The sequence below is a fragment of the Sander vitreus genome, chromosome 19 (genome assembly GCF_031162955.1).
Source record: "Sander vitreus isolate 19-12246 chromosome 19, sanVit1, whole genome shotgun sequence".
In the NCBI taxonomy this organism is placed as follows: domain Eukaryota; kingdom Metazoa; phylum Chordata; class Actinopteri; order Perciformes; family Percidae; genus Sander; species Sander vitreus.
Window position 1 is genome coordinate 14527344 of NC_135873.1, and position 26480 is coordinate 14553823.

General features: G+C 39.4%; 3 protein-coding genes across 4 annotated transcripts in view; 2 read left to right on the top strand and 1 right to left on the bottom strand.

Annotated features, from left to right (window-relative positions):
- Positions 1–1339: 1339 nt before the first annotated feature.
- On the top strand, positions 1340–6660 carry LOC144534146 (G-protein coupled receptor 4). Its single transcript, XM_078275891.1, has 3 exons — positions 1340–1455; positions 1552–2808; positions 3817–6660. Exons 2-3 carry the CDS (start codon positions 2228–2230, stop codon positions 4235–4237), a joined length of 1002 nt encoding a protein of 333 aa, XP_078132017.1. The 5' UTR covers positions 1340–1455; positions 1552–2227; the 3' UTR covers positions 4238–6660.
- LOC144534143 (prostaglandin D2 receptor 2-like) overlaps positions 4783–26480 on the bottom strand; it is a 40437-nt gene continuing 18739 nt past the window's right edge. Inside the window, exons 1-2 of one of the 2 annotated variants that reach the window (XM_078275887.1) lie at positions 9112–9220; positions 4783–7652 (exon numbers count right to left, since the gene is read on the bottom strand). In XM_078275887.1, coding sequence (XP_078132013.1) covers positions 6448–7578 — 1131 coding nt within the window. In that variant the 5' untranslated portion in view covers positions 7579–7652; positions 9112–9220 and the 3' untranslated portion in view covers positions 4783–6447. Of the gene's footprint in view, positions 7653–9111; positions 9221–26480 lie in introns of those variants that run through there. The other variant, XM_078275888.1, reaches the window with a different exon arrangement.
- LOC144534630 (odorant receptor 131-2-like) lies at positions 23929–26276 on the top strand. Its single transcript, XM_078276639.1, has 2 exons — positions 23929–24854; positions 26075–26276. Exons 1-2 carry the CDS (start codon positions 23929–23931, stop codon positions 26274–26276), a joined length of 1128 nt encoding a protein of 375 aa, XP_078132765.1.

Genomic DNA, 26480 nt, shown 5'->3' on the forward strand with positions numbered 1-26480 from the left:
GATCGTACCTCTTGGTTCTGGTTAAAAGCCGCAGTTCTGTACAAGCTGTGATTGTTTCAAAGTTTTTTTGATAACGAAAGACCAGAGCCTTTTTGAGTTTTTGAGGATGTCGCAATGAGCTTACAAGCTTGTTTTCTCACTGCAGCTTCCTGTGTGATCTTATGTTGCAGAACTCCGAGCCCATCTCTCTATGTGCATACAGTGGGTACAACTCTCGTATTCCATGACGAGATCAAATTCCTGCAGCCAGTCTGTTGCAATAACTACTTATTATGCTGGGACCGTCTTAGGGACACTTCCCCCTTGCCTTTACTTATTTTCTATGCCGTGAGCTGATATAGGTCATGTTTTGTGGTCTACATAGGGGCATGGAGACCTTAATGCAGATAGAGTGCTAGTAGTGACTCAGGGGACTGGTCAGTATATCAGTTACAATCTTGGATTCTTCAATACATCAGAGATTGGTGACATTTTAAAGGAAGGGAAAGGCAAAGTGAGTGATTAGACCCTCCTCCCTGCTAAACCATGTAGTAAAAATACTGCCTAACCGCCCAACGTCCCAACGTCCCAACGTACCCATTCTTCTCTAAAACAATTTTAATTGTGTTCGCTTTTTCTCTCCCAGTGGTATGTGAGCAATGTTCACCCTGGGTAAATTACACTCATTCAATTTCTACTACCTGGATTAATGAAACAAGTCACATTCATGAGAGGGGCAATGTTTTCAGCATTGTATGTAGCCTCTACATTCACTTTCGCAGCAATACATTTGCTTTCAGGGCTGTTTGTGTGCTCTCTTTTTCTGTGGTTTGTAATCTTATCTGCCAATCAACTCTCATGTAAATCACACACGCACATGCACACACACACACACACACACACACACACACACACACACACACACACACTATAGAACAAAAAAGCCATGTTGCATCTTGCACATGTAAAATGTGTGTAGATATAGATGGATATGCACACACACATACACACACAAAACAAGCTTGACAAAATGTTAACTAAAATAACATTTCTACTCACATAGTAAAAATAATCAAATGGGTTTAAAAGTCATTTAAAGACAGCATGATTAATGTGTTCAATGGCACACAGCCAGCAATCTAAAGGGCCTTAGTGGACACCCTACATCAGATCCTTTCCTTCACAGCTCCTGACCACCTCAACCATCCTGTCTGCTACTTACTGGAGTTAGAGAGACAGGGGGACAAAGAGAACGACAGAGTATATGTTTTTGTTCTGGGCCAGAAAGGCGTGCTCCTGCCTCAGGATGTTGCCTTTAAAGCTGAAGAAGTGGGTTTCCTGTGGAGGAAACGATCACAGAATAGACGAGGCTGGGTCCAGACACCGTGTTCCCAACATTTCTTGAGTACAGGTCACCCAGCTGCAGAGAGGGCAGCGCGCTTTTGTGGAACAAAGCCGGGCTCACAGCCTTGAGAGGTGAGTGAAAAGTCTTGGTTTGAAATATATGGTTTAACTGCTAATGCACCTAATGATACTAAACCATCTGAGAATGCTCTTCTATCTGCTTTGCAGGCATTCGTGTCTGTCCTTGATGGATCCTGCATGCTTTGGAGACTGGTTGACTGACAGAACGTACAGGAGAATGCATTCATGAACAATATGCAACGGAAAACGTGGATGCATTAAACTGAGACTTTTGCTTTGAGTGACTGAATGGCAGTGGTGAAATGTAACTAAGTACATTTACTCAAGTACTGTACTTAAGTACAAATGTGAGGTACTTGTACTTTACTTGAGTCTTTTCATGTTACTTTCTACTTCTACTTCACTACATTTCAGAGAGAAATATTGTATTTTTTACTCCACCCTATTAATCTGATTGCTTTAGTTACTAAATTTAGTTACTTTACAAATTAAGATTTTTGCACACAAAACACATGTAGTTTATAAAATACATTGTTTTTTATAAATTAAACTACCCAATAATGTAACGGCCTACTGTACAAGTCCAGCTGAAATGATTCGACGATCAAACAAAGAACTGATTTGATTGTTTCCAGTTTCTAAAATGTGAGGATCTTTCTGCATTGAGTACTTTGACTTTTAATACTTTAAGTACATTTTCCTTATGATACTTAAATACTGTTACTTAAGTAACATCCAATGTATACAGTGTGGAAATAGTACCAACCCATCATCCTGCAAGTACCTCTAGTTTCCCCATGTCAGGTGCTTGACCAACAGAGACATGTCCAATGACAGCTGCAACCTCCCGTTGGACACGGACACATTTGGCCTGACCTGTATCTATGGCTTGATCTTCTCTTTGGGTCTCCCCAGCAACCTGCTGTCTCTCTGGGGACTGTACCACCTGGGTCGCTCCGGTGGAGGAGGCTGCCAGCTGGTCTACATCCTCAACCTGCTGCTGTCAGACCTCCTCCAGCTGCTCACCCTGCCACTGTGGATACTGTATCTCCAAGGTGGCCACCGCTGGCCCTATGGACAGCTAACCTGCGAGCTGGTGGGCTATGTGTTTTACGTAAACGTCTACGCCAGCGTCATGTTCCTGTGCCTGATAGCGCTGGACCGCTGCCTGGCCATCGTTTACCCGCTGAGCAGCCGCAGCGTGCGGACTGTCAGGGTTGCAGTGGTGTCCGGCGTGGCCGTTTGGACCCTCACCTTCCTGTTCTGCCTGAGTGGGCTGCTACCGTCTGTGTTTGACTCCGACAGACTGCTGTGTCTGGAGCAGTACCCCGTCAGCCCCAGATATGCCCACTTCAAGATCACCACCGTGGCCCTGGGCTTCCTTCTGCCATGTTCCATACTCGGGTGAGTTAACCCCACGGTCCCAGTGAGGATACTAAAACATATTATGTCACGTTGTCTTTCCAAACCTTTCTATGAAAAGGTTCTTTGGTCAAATGAGTCTGATCTTTTCCAATGCCAAAGAACTACTTTCATGTCTAAATAAGTCAAGTGGTCAAATTTGTTATACACAATGGAAATTTGGAGACTATTTACCAAAACCTGAAGTTAAAATAATTCAATAAAATGTATGGGCACATGCATTGCATTACACTAAAATGAGATTGAAACCTGAAAACACGGAGTGAATGTACAAAACATCAGTGAAACCCTTGGGATACAGAGCTACTGAGCAACATTTTGTAATGTTTGTTAGCAACGCATTCTCATTAACGGGTTCATATAATACCGTAGGAAAATGTGTGCACAACTATTCGTATGATATCTTACAAAATTATGGTGACCTTGACAGTTAAGATAAGCGGTCGTTACAGTTACGCTTAGCGAAGAAAAGGTCACTGTGAGCCGGGTACCATGCACCGTGGGTGACGGTCATGACGGTGACCAATACAGTTGAGTTTAGCCGACAAAAGTTGCCTATCATGCGGCGACGACAGTTAAGTTTAGGCACCAAAACGACTAGTTAAGATTAGAAATAAAGCTTGTGGTTTGGGTTAAAACACCTGTCACCTTAAGTAATACTCCCGGGACACAAATATCAGTTTCCTCTGTTAAAGTGCTTTGTTTTCCCCTTAACTTCTTCCGGAATACGAACAACGCTCCTCACTACACGGATCTTTGCGCTCTTATACAGCGGCAGTCAATGTCGTGCACACAGCAATAAATAAATGGAATACATACGAATTACAGTGCATTAGTTTTCGTAGATATGCACAAATGGTTCATGACAACAGCCTGTTGTGAGTGGTACAGTTTAAAAAAGGAACTGATGTAATGTCCTCCAGCGACATTAAACCAATTTGCATATTCTGATGACCAACAGGCTGACTTCTCATCTGCTTCCTCCCTTAGCTACACCTCAGCCCACATTGGAGTGACACTCCGGCGATCTCCTTCCCTCTCCGACCACGAGCGGCACAAAATCGTAGGCATACTAGTCGTGATCACCGTCAATTTCATCGTTGTGTTCGGACCCTACCACCTCGTGGGCGGATACAGATTTGTGTCCTTGCTGCTGACTAATGAGCCCTGTGGATTTGAACGTTCCATTTTCCTCATCTATCGCCTGTGCTACGGCCTGACCAGCCTCAACACCCTGCTGGATCCCCTCTTCTACATTTTCCTGTGCCCTGATGCCCGGCTAGAGCTGCAAAGATCCCTGCCCTGTGTGGGAAGGGGGCAAAATACCGGCAAAAAGATTGCCCTCAGTTTCAGAGCTCACCCAGACAACAAGAGGGTGAGTGAAACTGGACATAATAATCTAGCAATATAACTTGGATTTGACCACAGAGGAGACTCCTTGGATTTAGTCAAAGCAATTGTGCCACCCAGTGGAAATTCCACATTCCAGTTTCAACTCTCAGTGAATACATTCATTTGTGTTTTAACCTCCTGAGCTGAAAAAATGGAACTTGTTGATCTGAATACAGTTTTAGTAGGAGGAAAATAGAAACATTTGTTTGCAGCACACAGATCTCAAAGTGCAAAGACTCGAAAGTGCTGCTTACATAAACTCAACACTTAATTTAGTAGAAATATATCAAAAACCCACTCTTTTGTGATAACTATATCCATACCTTCAAAGGAGACATATACTGTACATCATCTGATTCACCTATTTACTAGATTTGTTTTTCGAACAGTGTATGGAAATGAACCGACATTTTACGTTTTTTTACTGCGATGTTTACAATGATTAAAAAAATCATCTTAATCACTTGTTAAAAATAGAATGGGTGTCAATTAGCCTGCTCCGGAAACACAAGCATGAGTGTGTTTATATGATTGCAAGACAAATGTCACGCTGCAACACCAGAATGCTTTTCTTGTTGGTTTATTAATGTTTTGTAAAACAGCATTAAAACGTTTAGATATTACATGAATGGAATGCAATAATGGACAAAGACATCTATTCTCTATGATAAGCACAGTGGGCAAATTTATAATAATAAAAAAAAGAAGAGCATACTGTTTCTCCATTTTTCCACAATAGCTCGTCAGCTCCTGCAGATACTGATGAGAGACACCGCATGTATCTGTGACTTATAGTCCAAACTCTTTCTACAAAGCCATAAACAAAAAAAGATGCAAAAATGTATGGGCCATTCAACAAACTATAAACATCGATCAAGCATCCAAGTAAAAAAACAACAACAAAATCATGCAGAATGCTGTATGCTTGTTCCAGCAGTCAGCATTCAGTTGAAGGTTTAAGAGTACACACTGTAGAGTAATACTGAGTAAATCCTTGAACAATGTATGCTACAGTGAGTCAGATAAGCAATTTGAAGAATGGTTGAGACATTTGACATTTGCCATAAATTCTAACATAAAAGCCAAACATCGTGGTCATAACAGTAGGGGCCGTTGCCAGCACAAACAAATAAAGCTCTGTCGCTAATAAAGATCAGGTAGAAAATATTGAGGAGGGATTGAAAGACTTGGGATCTAAAGGCTCAGATAAGAAATTTAGCATAATGTACATTTCTACACCCCTAATTCCATCAGTACAACAACAGTCCAGTGGATTTTACTTGTGAAAACGATTAGGTTTCCATTAATTTAATGAAATTGAATGCCTACTGTATGTTTCAAATTAAAAGCCTACCTGGAACGCAAGGAGTTATGCCAACTGAGCTTCTCGGTTGACTTGGGAGCATCTCTTAGTTAATTATGTTAAATATAATGATCTAAGGACATTTTCTTTTTAGGATATTTATTCATTATTAATTTGCTTTTTTCTGTTTATTTCCAGCATATTGGAATAAATTGTGAATAAATGGCCCCATTGCCTATCTGCTCACCTCTATTCACTTTCAATAGCTTTGTCCATCGCATTCAAATGGTGAATCATGCAACCATCTGAGTTCCTGCATGGGTTTTAATTTAAAACATTGGTGTAGGAAATGTAGTTTAACATCGACTCAGGAAAACTAAATTGAAGCAAAGAGAATTAGGAAGCAACAGGAGGTCAATGAAAACAGTATTTTGCAATCGCAGATTGGCGAGTATGAAATTACTGAATCCATCAATCATTCGATGAATTTTATTTGTCAATGTTATGTGGTATAATTCCAGTGAAATGTTATCCCATCGGCTCCTCCAACTTGTGCCTGATTCATCATAAAGCAGAATGTGGCCGTCAGATCGGCACATAATATTTGTAAAATTAAAAACATATCAGCATAAATTTTGCGTAGCTGATAGAGAGGCGCCTGGAGAGATCCGCGCCTTCTTGAACTTATGTTGTACTCTGTTGTACTGATGAGAGTGATGCTTTGCGGTTAAAAGTATCCTCAATTTATGTAAAGACACATCATCAATAGCAAATTCAAAACGGGAGCAGATCAGAAAACACAGGGACTTCTTACTAAAAATGTGATCAAATATAGATAGAAAACTACAAAATTACAAATAAAGGCTGTTCCAAAGAAGTAAATAAAAGCCTGGCTACTATTTAAAAAATTCACGTTACGCTTTCGATCAGTTCAGAGCAGAGTCAGCAAGACTTTTAGTTTGCTCCTGATCCTTTCCTGTCAAGGTTGTCAGAGAATTCTTCTGCTTCAACACCATCTCGGACGTGCTGATAGAGCTGCGAGCGGTGCTGCGGCGTCGGGCGAACTCTGCCAGATCCTCAGCCAGTACGCTCTCCATCACCGCACCCAGGGAATGTCTAATTTTCTTGCACAGGTCAGGGCAGCTGAACACATACAGAACGGGGTTAAGGACACTGTTAAGGAAGCTGATGGTTGCTGAGATTGGGAGAGCATGGCTTGCAAATGTCTGTGCAGGATGTTTCCTGGGGGCCATCACCTCCATGATGATGAAGATGTGGTACGGAGCCCAGCAGAGTACGAAGCTCACCACTACGGCCACTACGAGCCGAACGAAACGGAAAGGGCGTCGGCAGCCTCTGCGCGCCAAGTGGGTGTTCACAGCAGCATAGCTGAGGATGATGATCAGTAGAGGGATCAGGAAAGCTAGAAAGAACTTCATAAAGGCCAAGGCCTCCTTGCGTTCCTTACATAAAGACCCCAGGTTATATGGTTTAGCAGGAAGGAGTTGAGCATAATTGTAGTAACATAGGATCTTGCCGTTACGTAGGGGAATGGTGTCACGGAATATGCAGAAGGGGATTGTGAAGAGGACAGCCAAGGCCCAAATTACCCCACATACCTTCCCCACACGTTGGACATTCCTGTAGTTCTGAGCCCAGACGGGTTTCAGCACCACCAGGCAGCGGTCCATAGAAATGGCCGCCAGCAAGAAGCCACTGACAAACATGTTGAGAAAGAAGATGGAGGAATGGAGGCGGCAGAAGGTTGTGCCCAGGGTCCAGGTGTTACCGCGGGCCATGTAGAGGGTGAAGAAGGGCAGGGAGGCGGTGGCCAGCAGGTCCGAGGCTGCCAGGTTCAGGATCCAGACACTGATGACAGAGCGACGGACATGGAAGCCCACTACTGCGAGGATGAGGAGGTTTTCTATGATGCCAATGGTAGCGAACAAGCCATGGAGGGAAATGGCGAAAACGTTCAAAGAACTCATCTTGGTTTGGTTTGATGCGTGAAACATGCTGATATTGGTTTCTATCTGGCTGACAGGACAGTCCACCATCTTGGAGGACAAATGTCCTAACGTTGTAGTGAGCTGATGTCCTTTAACTCCCTTTTGCTTCACACTGCTGAGCTCTACAACAGAAATCAGAACATGTTGAAAGAGGCAATTTACCCTTGCTAAGTGGCAGAATATTTTCTAAAATATCTGGTAGTGTCTGTTACAATGTATGCAGTGCATATGGTATCAGGGCTCAGAGGTTATAAGATAAGTTTTAGCTCTTATTTCTAAATGGCTATTCTACGGAAGAGGATTAGGGCCACATATGAAAATGTTTTTGATTCCTGAGTTTAAAGTCAGAATCCTGACAAAAGTTTTGAATTTAAACTCAAAATTCTGACTCAGAACCACTTGTGGCCCTAATCCTCTACCATACTATTGAGATAATGTTCATGACATGAGCAATATGTCAATTTGTGGTTACAACTAGAGATGTTCCGATACCGAAGTACTGGAGTTTATGCACCGATCTGATATCACGTAATAAAGCCGTAAAGAAAAAATACGTTAAAGTAGTTTATTTATGTTATTTTTCCGTTTATAACTGACTGTCAAACTGCATAATATGACACACTGGTATCGGATCAGTACTCGGTATCGGCCGATACGCAAGTTCAGGTATCAGAATCGGTATCGGGAAGCAAAAAATGGTATCAGGCCATCTCTAGTTACAGCAACAATAAAGTCATTTTTCCACCATAGGTGCTTAATGTACTATGAATCTTTAAATAAATTAAATCTATAATAAAGCTCCAATTTACTTATGTGTGACCCTTAAGTCGACAAACTGCTTTTCGTCTGTCTTAAAGCTGCTGAAAGAGGAATTTGCAACTCTGTTTGCAGCCTTTGTGGTATCTCTGTACAGAACAGTACAGAAGTCTTATCTTTCACACTGTCTGTCTGATCTGATCATGCAGCACAACATGCCATTGTATATAAAGCATACATACAGTAATAAACTCAATATGTAACATACTTTTTTTAAATTGCAAACTTTGTTAAGTCATGCATTGAGCAGGTTGCATGTGGTTTATCTTGGAAAACACAGATGCTTGGATTGGAAATCACACAGCTGTAACAATCAAATGCACTAACACAAAGATTAGGATGAAAACCTGAGGTGTTCACATTTGAAATAAAATGTGTAATGCTCAAGACATATCACTTTTGTATTACTGACTGAAGAAAATATTAGGATCGGACATTTGTGGTGACTTTGCTCTGCTGCTGATGCAAACCGCAAAAGCAAAGAAAGAAGCATTGCAAATATAATTTGAAGTCTGGCGTTATGTCTTAAAAGCAACCTTTTGTTAAAGAACTGTAATATACATCGATAGACATTTCATATATTTCCCATGCATGTTCATTTGATTTGTGGTGGGTGAAAAAAAACGACACTAGTGGTGTTATCGGGCTCATTACAAGATAATCACTCTAAAACTGAAACTTGTAAAAAACATTGACCTCTTCGTTACCCATTGTCCTAAGTCCTTGCTAAACACGCAGACCTACTCCTGACAAAAAATGACTTACCTGTTACTCTGTTTGAAGGCTGATGAGATCTGTGTCATGTGTATGACAGAGTATCCGGCACTAGCCTCATGGGCGTACAATTGCAGTAATAGGAAGTCACAAACCTCAAAGGGAACCTAAAGTGACAGCTAAGTGAGAACACAACCTAATTTCACTTGACTTTTCAGAAGGCAGGCTTTTGATATAACTAGTCTGTTAGATACTGGTTTCTTACAAAGAAAGTGAAAAAAATGTGTATTTCATGTACTGTATGATTTAAGTTGACCAATTTATCTCAATGCACAGAGATATGTGTGGCTTATCATTTAATAATCAGTTACTTTCCTGTTAGCAGTGTTGGGGAGTAGTGAACTACATGTATTTAAACTAGTAGTTTAATTACATGTTGCAGTAGCTTGCTGGTAGTTCAACTGCATTTGCCTAGTTATTCAAGTATTTTCATTACTTTGTTGCTATTTTTAACTTAACTTTTGAAACTACAAACAATTTTGGGCCATAAAGTCAATGCTGTTTTATTTTTATTTTACCATTGCTTCTTTACTGTACTGTAAAACGGCCCTGGACACCCACACCGGTGTTTTCAGTTATTCTAGCTGATTGTTGACGACAGGCTTAGGTCTCAGGGGTACTGTTGTGGATTTTTTTTTTTTACAAATCAAGGAATTTCAGGGAGACCAGATGATGCTACGTATAAAGTCTTCCTTCAATCAAAAGACCTGAGTATACCACAGTGTATCAGCTGCAACATCAGCTCACCTGTGAAATATATTTACATACTGTTAGTACTTACTATAGTGTTTTTAAAGTTTTTAATCTGAATATGTAAAACTAAACTTAAAGCGTAACTCTCACCAAAATGCAACCTGGGGTCTTTTTGTGAATGTACCCGAGTCAAACTTTCATTTAAAAGCATATTTAGGACGGAAACGCCACTTTTAAGATTCACCGTATTCTCGTTTTTTGGTCAAATGGCCTTTTGAATGGGAGAGCTAGGGACACTACTGTGATCGCATCAAGATCACTATTATTAAAACACTAAGAAGGCTCGACACGACATGAGACTTTTCTCCAAGTATCACCAGGGGCTCTACACATGAACTCCAGCATTGACAACATTGTTTGTGTACACAGAGTTTACTAAAAAGAAAGGTTTTGAACAATTCATTGTAGCTGTTGGTTTTTCCTTTCGCTGCCATCTTGCTAGTCAAAAAGTGTCGATCTCCGAATGCAACGTAACAGGGAGGAGGGTAAAGATGGAAAGCTCTTAAAGCTTAGTTCCATATAAATGCACGGATAATTCGTTGTTTTGTCGTTAGTGAAAAACAATATTGACCTTGTAGTTGAAAAAGGAGCCTTCCCCTCACTGACCACTGACAACCAAAGAAAACAGGCTACACTCTCCTAAAACCGTGATGGCTGCACCTGATTGGACGAACGCTTCACGCCGAGCTGTCTGCTGCCGGATTTTAAAACGCACCAACAAGGTGGCTTATTGTAAAATGTCTTATTTTGTGTTTGTGTTTCTGTGATAAATAGATATAGGTGAATCTGTCTTCATTTTAGATTGACAACAGTCGGTTAAAAAGATTTTTGTGAGCTTTTGAGAGGCAGCGAGTCGGAGGAGCAGGCAACTTGACACCCCACTTCTTGAAAGATGCTGCAAAGCTACCAGAATGCATTGCGCAGCTGCTTACATAGACAGAAGCAGGGAAATGACGCTTCACAGTGGACACGTACTATCACTGGGTAATCTCACATTGCCAGGCCTATCTCCTCAGTGCTGGGAGTATGGTCTGGCTACACCCCTATCTATTATGGGATAGGTCTGGCTTGCTCTGGCTTGTTTGTATTTCTTTAAACTAATCACAACCGTCCTGGGTGGTGCTAAACCCCGATAGCATAGATCGCAGAAGGTGAGGGACAGGGATGTCACGCTTTTCCCCAGCAATGTACATACATTAAGCCAGGCGAAACTGGGTATTCATGCTTGGTGCATTACCTGGACTGGTCTCACTGATGGACAAAACCAATGCTGACATTCTGACTTGCACTTTCCATGAATAGTGGGATTTTTTTTGTTTTTTTGGTTGATGTATGACCCGTGAACAAGTGAGCACGTTTTTGCAATAAACTCAATTGAGTGGCATTTTTTGCTGGCATGTGACTTTTTTGTTTTATTTTGTTATAATTTGGTATAACATGTATCACACTGTCAATTTGATAGTTTGAACTACTTTTTAAAGTAGCTTCAGTTAACCAAACAAGATTTCTCCCTATAGTTTTGCTATTGTTCAACTTATTCCAGAGTGAAGTCATTGGTAGCTTGCAAAGTTTTCAAAGTAGCGTCCCAAACACTGCCTGTCTAATCTGTTGATCTACACAAAATAAATGAAATGTCCTATTGCAGTCTTTTTTGTTGCGCAACCTGCTTTTTGGCATCCGAAAAGTGTCTAAAAGTGACCTATTACCAAAATCATTTCAATAGTGGCAGTATTAACATCAAAGGGTACCCATATGAACAGACCACAATGACCTAGATATGCCAACATAACAGGAAAACATGAAAAAGCATGAAGGTAAAAAAAAAAGTTGTTTTAGTCAAGTTTATTAACTGCTTTAACCCTAACCAGAACTCGGCTTCAACAATTACAATCTAGGATAAAGATGGGGGAAAAAATCACATATTGATGTATCTAAAGAGTGAAAGACTTTGTAAATCATTGCCCTACTAGGTTTAGTTGATTGAGTTAAACACCATTAAAGGTGCAGTAGGTAAGACTTATAAAACTAACTTTCTGTCATATTTGCTGAAACTGACCCTATGTTCCAGTAGAACTACATGAAGCAGGTCATTAAAAATAAATCCAGCTCCTCTGGCTCCACCTACAGCCTGTAGTGCGATTTGCAAAAATCCACCGCTCCGTGTTCAGATGCACAAATCAGGGCCAGGGGGGGGTGTCAAACTGCGTGTCAATCACTGCTCATTCATTCTCCCTTGTGGGGGGAGGGGCTTAGGAGACCGTTTTGGGCTTTAGTGGAAAGGGGGGAGGGACTGAGAAGTTGTCGATGTTTTCAAATTCCTGGATCTTCGCAATTTTACCTACAGCACCTTTAAATTGGGTTAGGGTCTCCCACAAATAGTCTTTGTCTTTCAAATGATATTAACATTTCTCCTTAACATTGTTTATGACTTTGGAGATATCCTGTATTTTCATCCTCCCCATAAACCACTAAACAATCTACCACAGTGGCATTCAATTCACCACTCAAGACACCTATTGACCGCACTCACCACAGGTATGTCTAGTCGAGTTCAAAGTGAGCAACCGTGATACCACATCACAGTTAGTTTAGGTATAAAATGTCCTCATACCAGTTCTGAACTGGACTGATATCTGGTACTATGCACCCCACTACTGGAATGGACTACAGATCAAACTGAAGTCAGAGACGCTAGTTCCTTGTTGTGCGTGTGGTCTCTTCTTCACAAATTATAGTGATCTAAGAAAATAATTCTAATCCTGCTCTCAATAGATCTAAACTAGGCCTTTAACGCTGTTGCGCCCTCCCCATATACTACCCAGGGAGAATAAACTGATGGACAAAACCAATGCTGACATTCTGACTTGCACTTTCCATGAATAGTGGGATTTTTTTTGTTTTTTTGGTTGATGTATGACCCGTGAACAAGTGAGCACGTTTTTGCAATAAACTCAATTGAGTGGCATTTTTTGCTGGCATGTGACTTTTTTGTTTTATTTTGTTATAATTTGGTATAACATGTATCACACTGTCAATTTGATAGTTTGAACTACTTTTTAAAGTAGCTTCAGTTAACCAAACAAGATTTCTCCCTATAGTTTTGCTATTGTTCAACTTATTCCAGAGTGAAGTCATTGGTAGCTTGCAAAGTTTTCAAAGTAGCGTCCCAAACACTGCCTGTCTAATCTGTTGATCTACACAAAATAAATGAAATGTCCTATTGCAGTCTTTTTTGTTGCGCAACCTGCTTTTTGGCATCCGAAAAGTGTCTAAAAGTGACCTATTACCAAAATCATTTCAATAGTGGCAGTATTAACATCAAAGGGTACCCATATGAACAGACCACAATGACCTAGATATGCCTATAAGTCAGAGACGCTAGTTCCTTGTTGTGCGTGTGGTCTCTTCTTCACAAATTATAGTGATCTAAGAAAATAATTCTAATCCTGCTCTCAATAGATCTAAACTAGGCCTTTAACGCTGTTGCGCCCTCCCCATATACTACCCAGGGAGAATAAACTTTATATATTTTTTTTACACGACAACCATCTTTATATCCAAAGCGTTTAAGGAGTTGGATAAACATATAAACACATTGTATTTTCATTAAGTGCAAGATTTAGTTATGAAGGTGCCTCACTGCTGTGTTAAGAGCATATAGTGTGCTTCTTACACATGGGTGTCAAAATGCTGAAGACCAAACAGAAGCAGAAGTTACCAAACATGAGAGCTGTCGCATGGTAAAGAAGCATGTGCCAATCCCTCTTTTACATACCAAACTTCACTGTTTCTAAGATATATGGATTCACGTGTGCCCTTACCATCTGTGATGATGTAAGTGTCTGTGACTCGTCATCACAGAGCAAATACAACCCTCAGCTTTGTGCTGTGTTCAAGGTTTATACTGACACCTGCTGGCCCACTGTGGCGTTGACACATTTCATTTTGTGAGAAGCCATCAAAGCTGCCAAATAGTACCTCTGTGCATTTCTATGATACATCTTTTTTAGTCTCTTTTCCTGTGTTGACATAAAACAAAATACAGCTTTTATCATATAATACTTTTAAATACATGACACATACTTATAATAATAATAATAATAATGTTCAGACAGACATACAGACAGACGGATAGATAGGTAGAAATTATATTCTTTATAGTGTTAAAGACAAAATAAGAGTAAAAACAAAATACAATATTTATTGAATAATGAGCAAAAAAACTACACAATAGGTATCAACAATATACAACTATACTTAAAAACAATAACTTAATTAAGTGGGGAAATAACTTCAATTTCATACTGTACATACAATATATGTGTGAGTTGGACATAGTGCAATGAGTGCAAAATGAAATGCAAATTGTACTGTAAAGTTATTGTGCAGTTATGGTTCAGATAATATAAAGCTGTTGAAAGGTTTATGCAGGGGCAGAGTTTTAGAAGAGATAGTTAGTACATGCACAAATCATCATGAGGGCTATAGTTTTTCAGATCCCCCTACCTCAGGTAGAACAAAACAAGACCATGTTTTTATCTTACTTTTGATATGTCCCCTTTATGAAATAGATGGTTGTAATATAAAATCACGTAAAGTGCTGAAATTGATCAATATATTGACTTACCCACTAACCCTAACTCCGTATACGGAAAAAATGCAGTTTAAAACCACCCATGTAATTTTTACAACACGGTCTCACGGCAGTTCGTGAAATGGTCATGTAATTTTTAATCTATTGATTTGTGTATATGGACACGTTTATCTTGTTTTTTTTCGTGGTGGTCAGTACGTAATGGGAAGCATCTATACGGAGGTTGGGTTGGGGTCAACAACGGGACGGGGGACAACAAAGGGACGGTTGGGATTAGGAAAAGAAGAATGGGGAAAGGAAATGTCACACGCGGGACACGATCCCCGGTATCCTGGGTGAAAGTCCTGTGTTGTTTGACCCATCCACCACCCCAACCAACCTCCCTTTGTGGAATTTTGGCATTTCATACTACTCGCTACCATAGTCGTGCTGTGATCACGAAAGATGCTTCCCAGTGAAATACATTAGTTTAAAAAATGTGCTGACCACCACGAAAAAAACGACATAAAACGTGTCCATGTACACGAATCAATAGATTAAATAACGTGACCATTTCACGAACTGCCGCGAGACTGGGTTGAATTTTTCACCTAATGCTTGGATTTGGTCTCATCAGTATTCAGATTCAGAAAGTGAGAGTCCATCCAGTCTTTGATGGCAGCGAGACTAAATGAGACATGGGTGTAATCAGCATAACAATGGTTGGACACAGCGTTAAAGAGACAAACAACATGGCCAAGGGGTAGCAGATACAAACTGAATGGAGCCAAGTCAGACACGTCAGATGAAAACCATTTAAAGCAGTTCCACCTACTGAACCCAGTCCCAGAATTTGCTCTTATTAGAAAAGAATGATAATGGTAAGTTTTCCAGTCCATACTCATTGGCATGTCATTTGTTTGCAAGGTTGTTTCCGTAGTGCAGTTCTTTAAAAGGCCAGACTGAAAATTGAGGGTTCAAAGTGGTCCTTTTTTTTTGGAAACTTCTATCTGAGCTTTTAATTAGTTTCTCGTATCAAGGGATATGCTTCTTTTTCGGTTGTTACATTACATTTACAAGCAAACACAAAGCTCAATCCATTTCATGAAGTCGAGGGTGAGGCCTGAGCCTTGGCCAGGAAGACATACAGTAGATAGTTCATTAGGAAAGGTCTGATGGTCTGATCTCTTATGCCATAAATGAGAGAACTCAGACATCTATGGAAAATGAAAATACACACATATAAAAAATTGTGTGCACGCACAGGTACTTTCCTTGTGACAATTATCAAAAGAGTTATGAGGAGAGACTGAGGCCCAGCTGCACCAGATGCAGCAGCATAGTGTTACGAGCTAAAGTTTTGACTGCAGGCTCTCCAGGTCCTCAAATGGAAAATCTAACAGTAAAATAACTTGTATACACAGTTTTAAACCAACAATTTTTTTCTTTTCAGACATTGGATATCAAAGTCAACGCAGCGTCCGTGGCTCTGCAAAATAGTCTTGTTTAGGAACTTGCTTAGCGGAACATTTGCACCCCACCCCATATTAAATGAAGATAACTGTTCACACAATACAGTAACGTGAGCTATTTAAATTAGCTGGATACATGGTTAAAAGTAATTAGCTCTAGATGTTGGGTCTGGGAACTCACCATTGGCAGGGCTCAATCAGAGGGGCGGAATAAACGGTTGTCTTTCAAATTCCCTCTGTACTCATAGCCAACCAAAGCAATAGTCAAGTCATTTTATGAAAAAAAGGTAGGCCAAATTGCAAAAGAAGCAAACTCAACTGATTTTGTATCCTCAATATGTCCTGAGTAAGGAAAAAAAGCCCCAAAGAATCCCATTAGGGGAAAGTTTAGAAAAAAAAACAAATATAGCCTCATTCATACGCCTATTCATTCTTTTTCTCATGTGAATAGGCTAAAAAATTTAACCTTTAGATATCATCATGAAAATTACTGAGTTGATTACTTACATCAAGACAAACAAAGAATGTATTACAAGTTTTTTTAAATTGTTTGTTAACATGGGCAAACGGTGCATAATCTAATTACGTATGTGTTAATTTGCATAAATACCACAACAGAGCTAAACATTGGGTATAGCCAGGTGAAAATGTCTTGTTGAATCTTGTTGACATATAACAGTAAAAGACTTAATGTTAAGGTCTGAATGGAACCCATTTAAGCTACCCATGAGCATTAATACATAGAGGCAGGAAGAAGTACTTTAAACCAGCCTTTATTAATTATTATTGCAGAGATAGGGTTTGGGGCTGGGTCTGTGGGAATGTTTCTGGGGGATGAGTCTGAGGGAAGAACAGGAGACAAGGGTAAGGAGAATGCAGAAGAAAACAAAGTTGGTAAAATAAAAAGTGGCTGGATCAAACAATCAAATTACGTACACACCACTAGAGGATGGCTTGTTTAAAGTACTTCTTCCTGCCTCTATGTATTAATGCTCATGGGTAGCTTAAATGGGTTCCATTCAGACCTTAACATTAAGTCTTTTACTGTTATATGTCAACAAGATTCAACAAGACATTTTCACCTGGCTATACCCAATGTTTAGATCTGTTGTGGTATTTATGTAAATTAGCACATACGTAATTAGATTATGCACCGTTTGCCCATGTTAACAAACAATTTCAAAAAACTTGTAATACATTTTTTATTTGTCTTGATGTAAGTAATCAACTCAGTAATTTTCATGGTGATATCTAAAGGTTAAAATGTTTACCCTATTCACGTGAGGAAAAAGAATGAATAGGCGTATGAATAGGCTATATTTGGGTCTTTTTCTAAACTTTCTCCTAATGGGATTCTTCTGGGCTTTTTATCCTTACTCAGGACATATTGAGGATACAAAATCAGTTGAGTTTGCTTCTGTTGCAATTTGGCCTAGGTTGACCCCCATTTTGGCTTAAAAGGACTGGACTACAACGCTAGTTGATAGATTAAACGTATCCAGTCGGCAAAACTCCGAACACATCTTCCTTTTCTAAGAATGACTTCAGTGCCGTTCTTTGTTCTTTTCTAAAAGAAAAGCTGAACTCCAAGTCTCCAGAGTCGCGGCCAAAGCCGATTCGAAAGACCGCTGTTCGCCAGCAGTAGCAGCCACGCAGAACCGTCGTAACTCTGCCCACTGACTCTATACACAATGTGATTGGCCCGGCTATAGTTTGGCTTTTCCAGCTCGCGAGCCAACAGAGAGTTGCTAGACCCCCTGGCTGCAAATTACATTTGCTGCCGATAGGGTGCGTCTAGATTTCTAGGGTGATGTCTAGATATCTAGGCTATCTTAGAAGTTTATTGCCAAAACATCCCAATAAGAGAGTAAATGCCGTAAACATATTCTTTGTAAATCTTTACAATCATTCCCCGAACGAACCAAGCAGGCCTGCCTTGTTGCATGATCCAAATGTTCTTTAATACTTGCCATTTTCAGCCTGTAACATTGCTCAGAGGTTCCACTTAATACTGCTTGATGCGACGGGAGTTTAAAGTTTAACTCAAAGAAAGTAGAATGTGAGGGACATCTAGTGAAACTTTCGGCTCCTCCAGAACTTTTAAATGAACCGTCTTCGATATAGACTACTTTGGACTTAACTTTCTTTTTTTAACTTTGCCATAGTTTGTCTCCATGGCGATTCCTGATTAACTCCCACAGGAATCATAAAGCATGTCAACATTTACTGAAAACATTAACGAGTAAGGTTTTGAATATTTAATGTGTCTAAATGAGTTATCAGGAGACTAGGTCAGATGGGATGGGTTTCTATCCGTGACTCATTAGTATATTTAGCAGCTGAAAAACAACATTGCCAAAACATATTGACATTCAAGATTTAGCAAAAAGCACCTGACAATTAAGGAAACATGTCCGAAAACATAACAAACAGTTATTGGCAGACATTAAATGAACTATGGACCCTTTAATAAACAAGGGGTATTTTGCATTTTAAGATATTATTCAAAGGATATTTTTTTCCATTGATTAAAGTAGAGAGTTTTCTTTGAGCCACTATCTGTTGACCAGAGGATCTGCAACATAAGACATTTCAGCACTCAGCTGCAGACATTCAGTGAGAATAGTATAGCTAATAGGGCAGGGATAAATGTTTAGGTAGGAATGCATTACATTTATTTTTCACAAGTGTGCATTTATCATCATCATTTATCAAAATCAAATGTAAAAAGAAGCAATAATACAAAGAAGTCAATCTTGTCTTGATCTAGAAAGGTCAGTGGTGCAGATTTAGATTTCATTGAAGAAACAAGACAAGGCCGAATAATTCTGTGAGGGAAGTCATACTTTTGTGCACTACTTGTTTTGTGGTTCTGAAATTGAGACTGGAGTGATCACACTTCCAATGCACTTTCTAAAAAGCATGATATCAAGCTACAACAAATAGATATGATAATCAAAATTAATGCAGGGCACCTGTATAGCTCAGTTGGTAGAGCAGGCGCCCATATATAGAGGTTTACTCCTCGACACAGTGGGCCGAGGGTTCAATTCCAACCTGCGGCCCTTTGCTGCATGTCTTTCCCCCCCTCTCTCTCCCCTTTCATGTCTTCAGCTGTCAAATAAAGACCTAAAAATGCCCAAAAAGAATCTTAAAAAATCAATCAATTGTGGGGTTTTCCTTAATGAAGGAATACAAAATTTACGAGCAAAATGATTTAATTTATTTGATAAACACCAAAAAAGTCTGCTCAGTCTGTTCAGACAAAAAAATATTACTGCCCCAGCAGCAAACAAATTTCAACAAATGTCAACAAAAAACTTGTATTCACTTGTATGGCTTACAGTCAGCTCTGTGCGTTGCTATGGTTGTTGTACACAAACCAACTAGCCAACAGTTTGCAAGGCTGCGGTAGAGATGCATGCCCTATGGAAAAAGAAGGAGAAACTCTGCTCCTTTTAAACATTATGAAAGACTTGGATATCAACATGTTTTTGGATATGCGCAAACATCTGTGGTAGAAATTGTAATACTTAGGTGAGATCTTCGGTCAACGACGTCTAAGAGTTTTATTTCTTGCAAGAAAGGTTTAGTACATCACAGAAGAGTCTAAAAGAATGAACAGAGGAACTTGAAAGCATAAGGTACTTATGTATTTCTGTTGCTGGGCAGAAAAAGGCCAGGTTGTGACCGAACTGAAAAGGTCAAAGAAAGGTTAGTGGGAGGCTCTGCGGTTATCATATAGTAACAAACAACTCATGGTGTGAGCAGGGTCAAAAGGGCATGCATGCTTCAGAACATTCTGCCTGAAACATTTGTATAAAAAGTAGAAACTGCAGATTCAGAAGAAAGACTAAGCACCAGTATAACTAAAAAATATTATATTATTAGTGGAATATTCCCTTTCATTAGCCATGTAAACAGCTTAGTCGGATTATTGTCTTTTTTGGAATAAGGGCAAAAACCGGAATATTATGTGCATGTAAACATCGTCACTGAAGATTGAAATTTCCTCCATTTACTTTGGACTTCTTTAACGTACTTGCCATACTTTTTGTCTACAAAAGGTACTCATGCCCTCTCCATTAAACATTGTTGATAAACACCCACAGGAGGCATTTATTATATCAATATTTAATGAAGACATAATAATGAGTAAGGGTTTGAATATTTAATGTGACTTAATGACTTATCAGGGGATTGATTCAGCTGTGGGGATTTCTCTCTTTGTGATACCTTAGAGTATTTCACCAAACTAAAAACAATATGTCCAACCACAACAACAACACCTCATTATTTTAAAAAGGTTAGCAGAAGTCTAACTTTTACTGACTTGAATTTGAGTTTTCTTTTGGGCCTCAGTTGTTAAAACATATTTTATAAAATTAGAATAATTGATTTTACATTAATAAATCTAATGTAAAAAGCGTATAGACAAGCTACAGCTATATATTTTAACACAAGGATACAACAAATGACCATCAGATGTCAAAATCAAAAGTTGGGCAAAGGGGAGGAACTGAAATGGTAGGCCAATCAATGGGGGGGGGGGAATTGGTGCAGCATAGTATCGCGATAGTTTCCGTAACAATACTGTATCCATACACGGATGCCAAGTATCGATCTTTAATTGTATAAATTGCAACCCTTTGGTAATAGAATTACAATTATCAATTGCTTGTTCAGTCCACTAGATGGAGAATTGAATTGAGATGAACAAACCAGAGAATTCTTTTATTTTAGATAAAACAGATGTTGACAAAGTTTCTCTTTGTGTACATAATTTGATGTTGGAAAAAAAGGTAATGAATTGCAATATATCGCAGAATATCGCAATATGTTTAAAATCGCAATATCCTATCATAACATAAGTATCGTATTGTGAGGCCTCTGGTGATTCCCAGCCCTACGAATCAAACAACCATGCCTTAAAAAACAATTCTTTTTACAACTTAATGTTTTTTTTTAATAACTCTTAATAACTCTTAATAACTCGTAAAGCTTTGCCCAAAATCCATCTGATAGGTGTCCAACACTCACTCTCTGTAGACCTGAAAGGTGAATCGCTGTAAAAGATTTGTAGTTTGCTCTGACTATAGTCAGCTTGGATTCACAGAGGTTACAGTGGATTCCAAAGGCAGGGAAAAAAATGAGTCTAAACATTCATGGAAATTTCTCAAAATACTCCTCTTGCAGATCATCCTTCTCGAATGGGATTCCGTCATTATATTTAGGAATGAGTTTGGAGAACTCGTTACTTATTAGGGCCCGAGCAACAGAGGAACTGAGACTGAGCCTAAGCACAAGCCTCTTGTCCATGACTACATCCTGGTAAATGGAGTTTTTCCATTAGCACTTTTAGTCGCACAGAGTCAAACCATGGTGTGCTAATTTGTGTCCTTTACCGGGGTTCCCTCTGCATAGTGGAATTTTTACTGCATCCAAAGCAGTTAAGCCAGCTTCAGGTCAAATGATAACATCAAACTATACTTCGGTCATGTGTCGTCAACGGTCATATATGTTGTTTTGGGAGTCATTGAAAATCAACCTATTCTGTTGTTTAGGTGAGCATGTGTTTGGTTAGATTCCTGCTGATGAAAACCCAACCCAATTTCTGGATTTTGCTGATTTATAATAAAAGCTTTCAAGTAACAAAGGGACTTTCATTGTGAAGAATTTATAGGAAATCTTACAAAAACTTTTAACAAAAACTAATACACAACAATTCATATATCTTACGATATTATGGCAACCGACAGTGAAGTTTAGCCGACCTGTCATGTGACAGTTAAGGTAAGCGCCCAATTCAGTTAACTTTAGCCGACAAAAGGCAACTGTGAGTCGGGTACTGGTCACCCTGAGATGACGGTCGTGACAGTTAAGTTTATCTACAAAAAGGTGACTGTAATGCAGCGACGTGACGGAGTTAGGCATCAAAACAACTAGTTAGAATTAGAAAGAAGTTTGTAGTTTGTGTTAAAACACCAGTCCTCCCAGGACTTTTGGGACATGAACACCCATTTCCAGGGTAAAAGTCTTGTGTTTTTCCCCTTAACTTATTCCTGGACACGTAAAACACAATGCACATATAAATGAACAGCGATTTGTATTTGTAAATGTGTATCTGTGTCTGTGCCTCTAACTTGTAACTAATAAAACATTGCACAAATAAATGCTGAGCAATTTGTATCTGTAAATGTGTATTTGTGTCTCTAATTTGTAGCTTTGATACAAATCGGTTGAGAGTCAAAAGGACATTACATGTCATTTCTCCAAAGCGACTTACAATTAAGTGCTTTCAACCCTGAAGGTTCAAACTCCAGACAACAAGTATTAAGTGCAAGTACATTAGCTTTAAATAAGCAAAGCTACAAAGAGCCATATGAAAGTGCAGGTTCAAGATTTTTATTTAAGATGTTTATCCGAGGTGTAGTCGGAAGAGATATGTTTTTAGCCTTCTGCGGAAGATGCATAGGCTTTCGGCCATCCTGATGTCAGTAGGGAGCTCATTCCACCATTTTGGAGCCAGGACAGCAAACAGTCGGGATTTAGTTGAGTGATTAGTTCTCCCTCGCTGTGAGGGGGCAGCAAGCAGGTTGGCTGATGCAGAGCGGAGTGGGCAGGTTGGGGTATAGGGTTTGACCATGTCCTGGATGTATGCTGGGGCCGATCCGTTCGTGGCCCTGTATGCAAGTACTAGTGTCTTGAAGTGGATGTGGGTAGCAACTGGTAACCAGTGAAGAGAGTGGAGGAGCGGTGTAGTGTGAGAGAACTTGGGGAGGTCGAAGACAAGACGAGCTGCTGCGTTCTGAATGAGCTGCAGAGGCCGGATGACACATGCAAGCAGGCCAATCAGTGGGGAGTTGCAGTAGTCTAGACGTGAGATGACTAGAGCCTGAACCAGAACCTGAGCCGCCTTCTGCATTAGAAGGGGACGTATCCTTCTGATGTTATGCAGCATGTATCTACACGATCAGGTAGTTGCTGCAATGTTGGCAGTGAAGGAGAGTTGGTCGTCAAGTATCACACCCAGGTTTCTAGCAGTCTGGGTGGGGGCTACCACAGAGTTGTCAATTGTTATAGTCAGTTTCTTGGGTAAGAGAGCCCTTCCCTGGAAGGAAAAGGAGCTCAATCTTGTCGAGGTTGAGTTTCAGATGGTGTGTGGACATCCAAGAAGAAATGTCAGTCAAACAGGCCGAGATATGTGCTGCTACTTGAGTTTCAGACTCCGGAAAGGAGAGAATTAGTTGGGTGTCATCTGCGTAGCTGTGGTAAGAAAAGCCGTGCGACTGAATGACAGACCCGAGAGAGTTGGTGTACAGAGAAAAGAGGAGGGTACCCAGGACTGAATCAACACAAAGAGGGAGAGATTTAAAAAAACATATATTTCCATTGAAAAATGCTAAGTCGATTTACAAATGACGATATATGATTTACAACTTAGAGGACCATGTACGAGACAGATTTACAGATACAAATCTTGCTAATATTTAATGAATGCTGCCAATCTCATTAGGGGTTTTTATGTATGTTTTTGTTTAGTCTGACCATATTTTTGTTTAGTCTGACCATCATTGATTCATGTATAAATCAAATCACTCTTACATTTTTTTTATATTATTAGTATATGTGTATATGTGCAAATTATAAAGTCAACTTGTTGGATAGATGCTGTTGTCATGGCCATTAGGGAACAATTGATGACAAGAACTAGGGGCATGGAATATGACAGAAGGGGAGTTACACCAACTGAACTGGGTATGAGGACGGAGCTCATAAACAAACCATGCAGACAGTTTGCATTGAAACAGACACAGCCTCTAACTATCCAACTGTCTGCAGAAGATGAATGTTTAGGAGTTTTGCTTGTGAACTAACCAGGCATCCCTACCCTTCCAATGGATGAAAGGAAGGAGGATCTTCACGGATATAAGAAGACAAACTGAAGGAGACGATTAATTGTGCTTTGTGATATCAACAGGTTCATATTGTTGTTTATGTTTCTCTAATATGTCAAACGCAAATCAGTCTCAGTCCAACAACACTGTTGGACTGCAGTATATGGGGTTCCTGGAATTAGTGTTGTTTTCCACTATGACTTCAATGCCATGCTGTGTGTTTCTCTTAATTAATGGGACCATGTTATTCACCTTAAGGAGTAAAATAGTGTTTCGTGAGACCTCTCGTTACATTCTTCTGTTTAACCTCCTTTTTGCAGACACTGTACAGATGACACTCGGTCAGCTACTTTTTATACTGAATGCTTTTAGAATAAGGCTGACATATCCTGTATGTGGTGTTTTTACCATGCTTGCTTGCTTCACAAATACAATCCCCCCTCTCACACTGGTGGTGATGTCTCTTGAGAGACTTGTGGCTGTGTGCTACCCACTGAGACACTCTACAATCGTTACCATCAGAAACACAGCAGTGGCTATCATTGTGGTTTGGGGCTTTAGTTCACTAAATATCTTCACACAAGTTATTTTATTGTTAGATTTTAAATTTGAAGACCTGGAGAGCCTGACGATGAAAGATAACTGTGTCAGAGAAAGCATGCGTCTTGGCTCAATGTCTGCTCTTTATGATAATGTGTACGTTTATTTTCTGTTTGTTTCAGCTGGTGTGGCAATCCTTTGCTCCTATATTAGTGTGACGATAGCAGCTAGGTCGGCCTCCACAGACAAAGCTTCAGCTCGTAAGGGTCGTAACACGCTGCTGCTGCATATGGTGCAGCTGGGCCTCAGTCTCTCCTCAACCATACACACCCCATTGCATCTAGCGCTCTCAAAGGTCCTAGACAAGAAAATATTTGTGCGCATCCAAATTGTCCTTTATGTGTGTGTTATCATCTTTCCATCATGTCTGAGTTCTCTCATCTATGGAATTAGAGACCAGACCATTAGACCCATCCTGATATACAATTTTTGCTGTCAGTGGAGATGCGCACTTTCCCTCTCAGTCGTCCCAGCCAAGGCAAAAAGCAGCATGCATATCACTTCATAGATAAATATATTTAACAAAATGTGTTTATTTTTTACTTTTAAACTGTGTAGCATGGCACTTTAAGTAAAGTGGGATTTGCTGCATGCTATATATGAGTACCTACAGTAGATACATACTTATATTGGATAGAAGTGATTGTAGCTGAGTAGGATTTTTTTTGGTCTGTTTTATAGTGTTCTTTTGGGACTTACAGACAATAGCCAGGAGGTAAAGTTTCGGAGCCAGAGGATACACCTGACTATAATGGTGAGCCTTGAATCGTTCAAGATATATGAGCTTTAAAAACCTAAAAATGTGTGAGAAAATTAAAAGGGATGTTTTATATGGAAGAAAATGTGATCACGTTCAGAAACAACAAGAGCACTATTTATCATTTGCAATCAGGTGTAGTCCACTAATAACTTTAAAATACAATCACAGAATCATGAAAAACATAACACAAACAAGTGCATCAGGGACATTCCTCAGCGATGACATGAATGTATTTGTTAAAACTAGGGCTGTCAAATGATTAATTTTTTAATCGCAATTAATGGCTGAATTTCTATAGTTAATCGTGATTAATCGCATATTTTATCACATGATTAAAATTCTATTATTTTGCATTTCAGAACAGTTTTTAAGTACATATTAACAATCGAAAGCAATGTTTACCAGTGTATCTTGATTGGGAATCAAATGAATGCAAAGAAAGTTACTTTATGAACTTGATTTTAAGATTTGTAATTGTTTATTTACTGTAAACAAAAGAAAAATGTGTGAATCTGTCATTATTGCACAATTCCTCCAACTAAAAAAACTAAAAATCTCTATCCTTACTAGAGTCAATATAGTGTTTAGTAACTCCTAAATAATGTTGAAAAAAAAAATTGAAAACTTGCAATGCCATTGTTGAAATGAGCAACATTACAAGGTTAAAGTGCAAATGTGTGTGTGTTAAAGATCAAAATGTATATCTTGAATACATACTTTTTGCAAAGTTCTACATTTAAAAAAAGTGCAATCGTAAAGGAAAACTCTGGTTCATTAACTCTGTTAAGTCTTATTTTAGTAACTGATTTTCATTTATTGCGATTCTAGAAGTATTGCGATTTGTTAGTATTATACAGATGGCACGGAGTCAGTTACTATACATGCTGGCTGTTTGTAGAATAAGGCTGACATATCCTTTATGTGGTGTTTTCACCATGCTCGCCAGTCTTATAAATGTAATCTCCCCTCTAACACTGGTGGTGATGTCTCTGGAGAGATATGTGGCTGTGTGCTACCCACTGAGACACTCTACAATCGTTACCATCAGTAACACAGACAAACAGTGGCGATCATTGTGGTTTGGAGCTCTAGTTCACTAAATATCCTCACACAAGTTATTTTACTGTTAGATTCTAAATTTGAAAACCTGGAGAGCCTGAAGATGAAAGATATTTGTGACGTAAAAAGCATGCTCATTGGCCCAATGTCTGATGATTATGACAAAGCGTATGTCAGCTGGTGTAACAACATTAAGTTCAAAGTTCCCTTCCTAATATTATTCCAATGTTATAGATGGGAGACAA

Bases quoted from the DNA above. Each gene is read 5' to 3' on its own strand.
- LOC144534146 (XM_078275891.1), top strand. From the start codon at position 2,228: ATGTCCAATGACAGCTGCAACCTCCCGTTGGACACGGACACATTTGGC. The intron at 2,809-3,816 runs GTGAGTTAACCC...TTCCTCCCTTAG, and splicing joins CTGCCATGTTCCATACTCGG to CTACACCTCAGCCCACATTG.
- LOC144534630 (XM_078276639.1), top strand. From the start codon at position 23,929: ATGTCAAACGCAAATCAGTCTCAGTCCAACAACACTGTTGGACTGCAG. The intron at 24,855-26,074 runs GTGGAGATGCGC...GGCTGTTTGTAG, and splicing joins ATATACAATTTTTGCTGTCA to AATAAGGCTGACATATCCTT.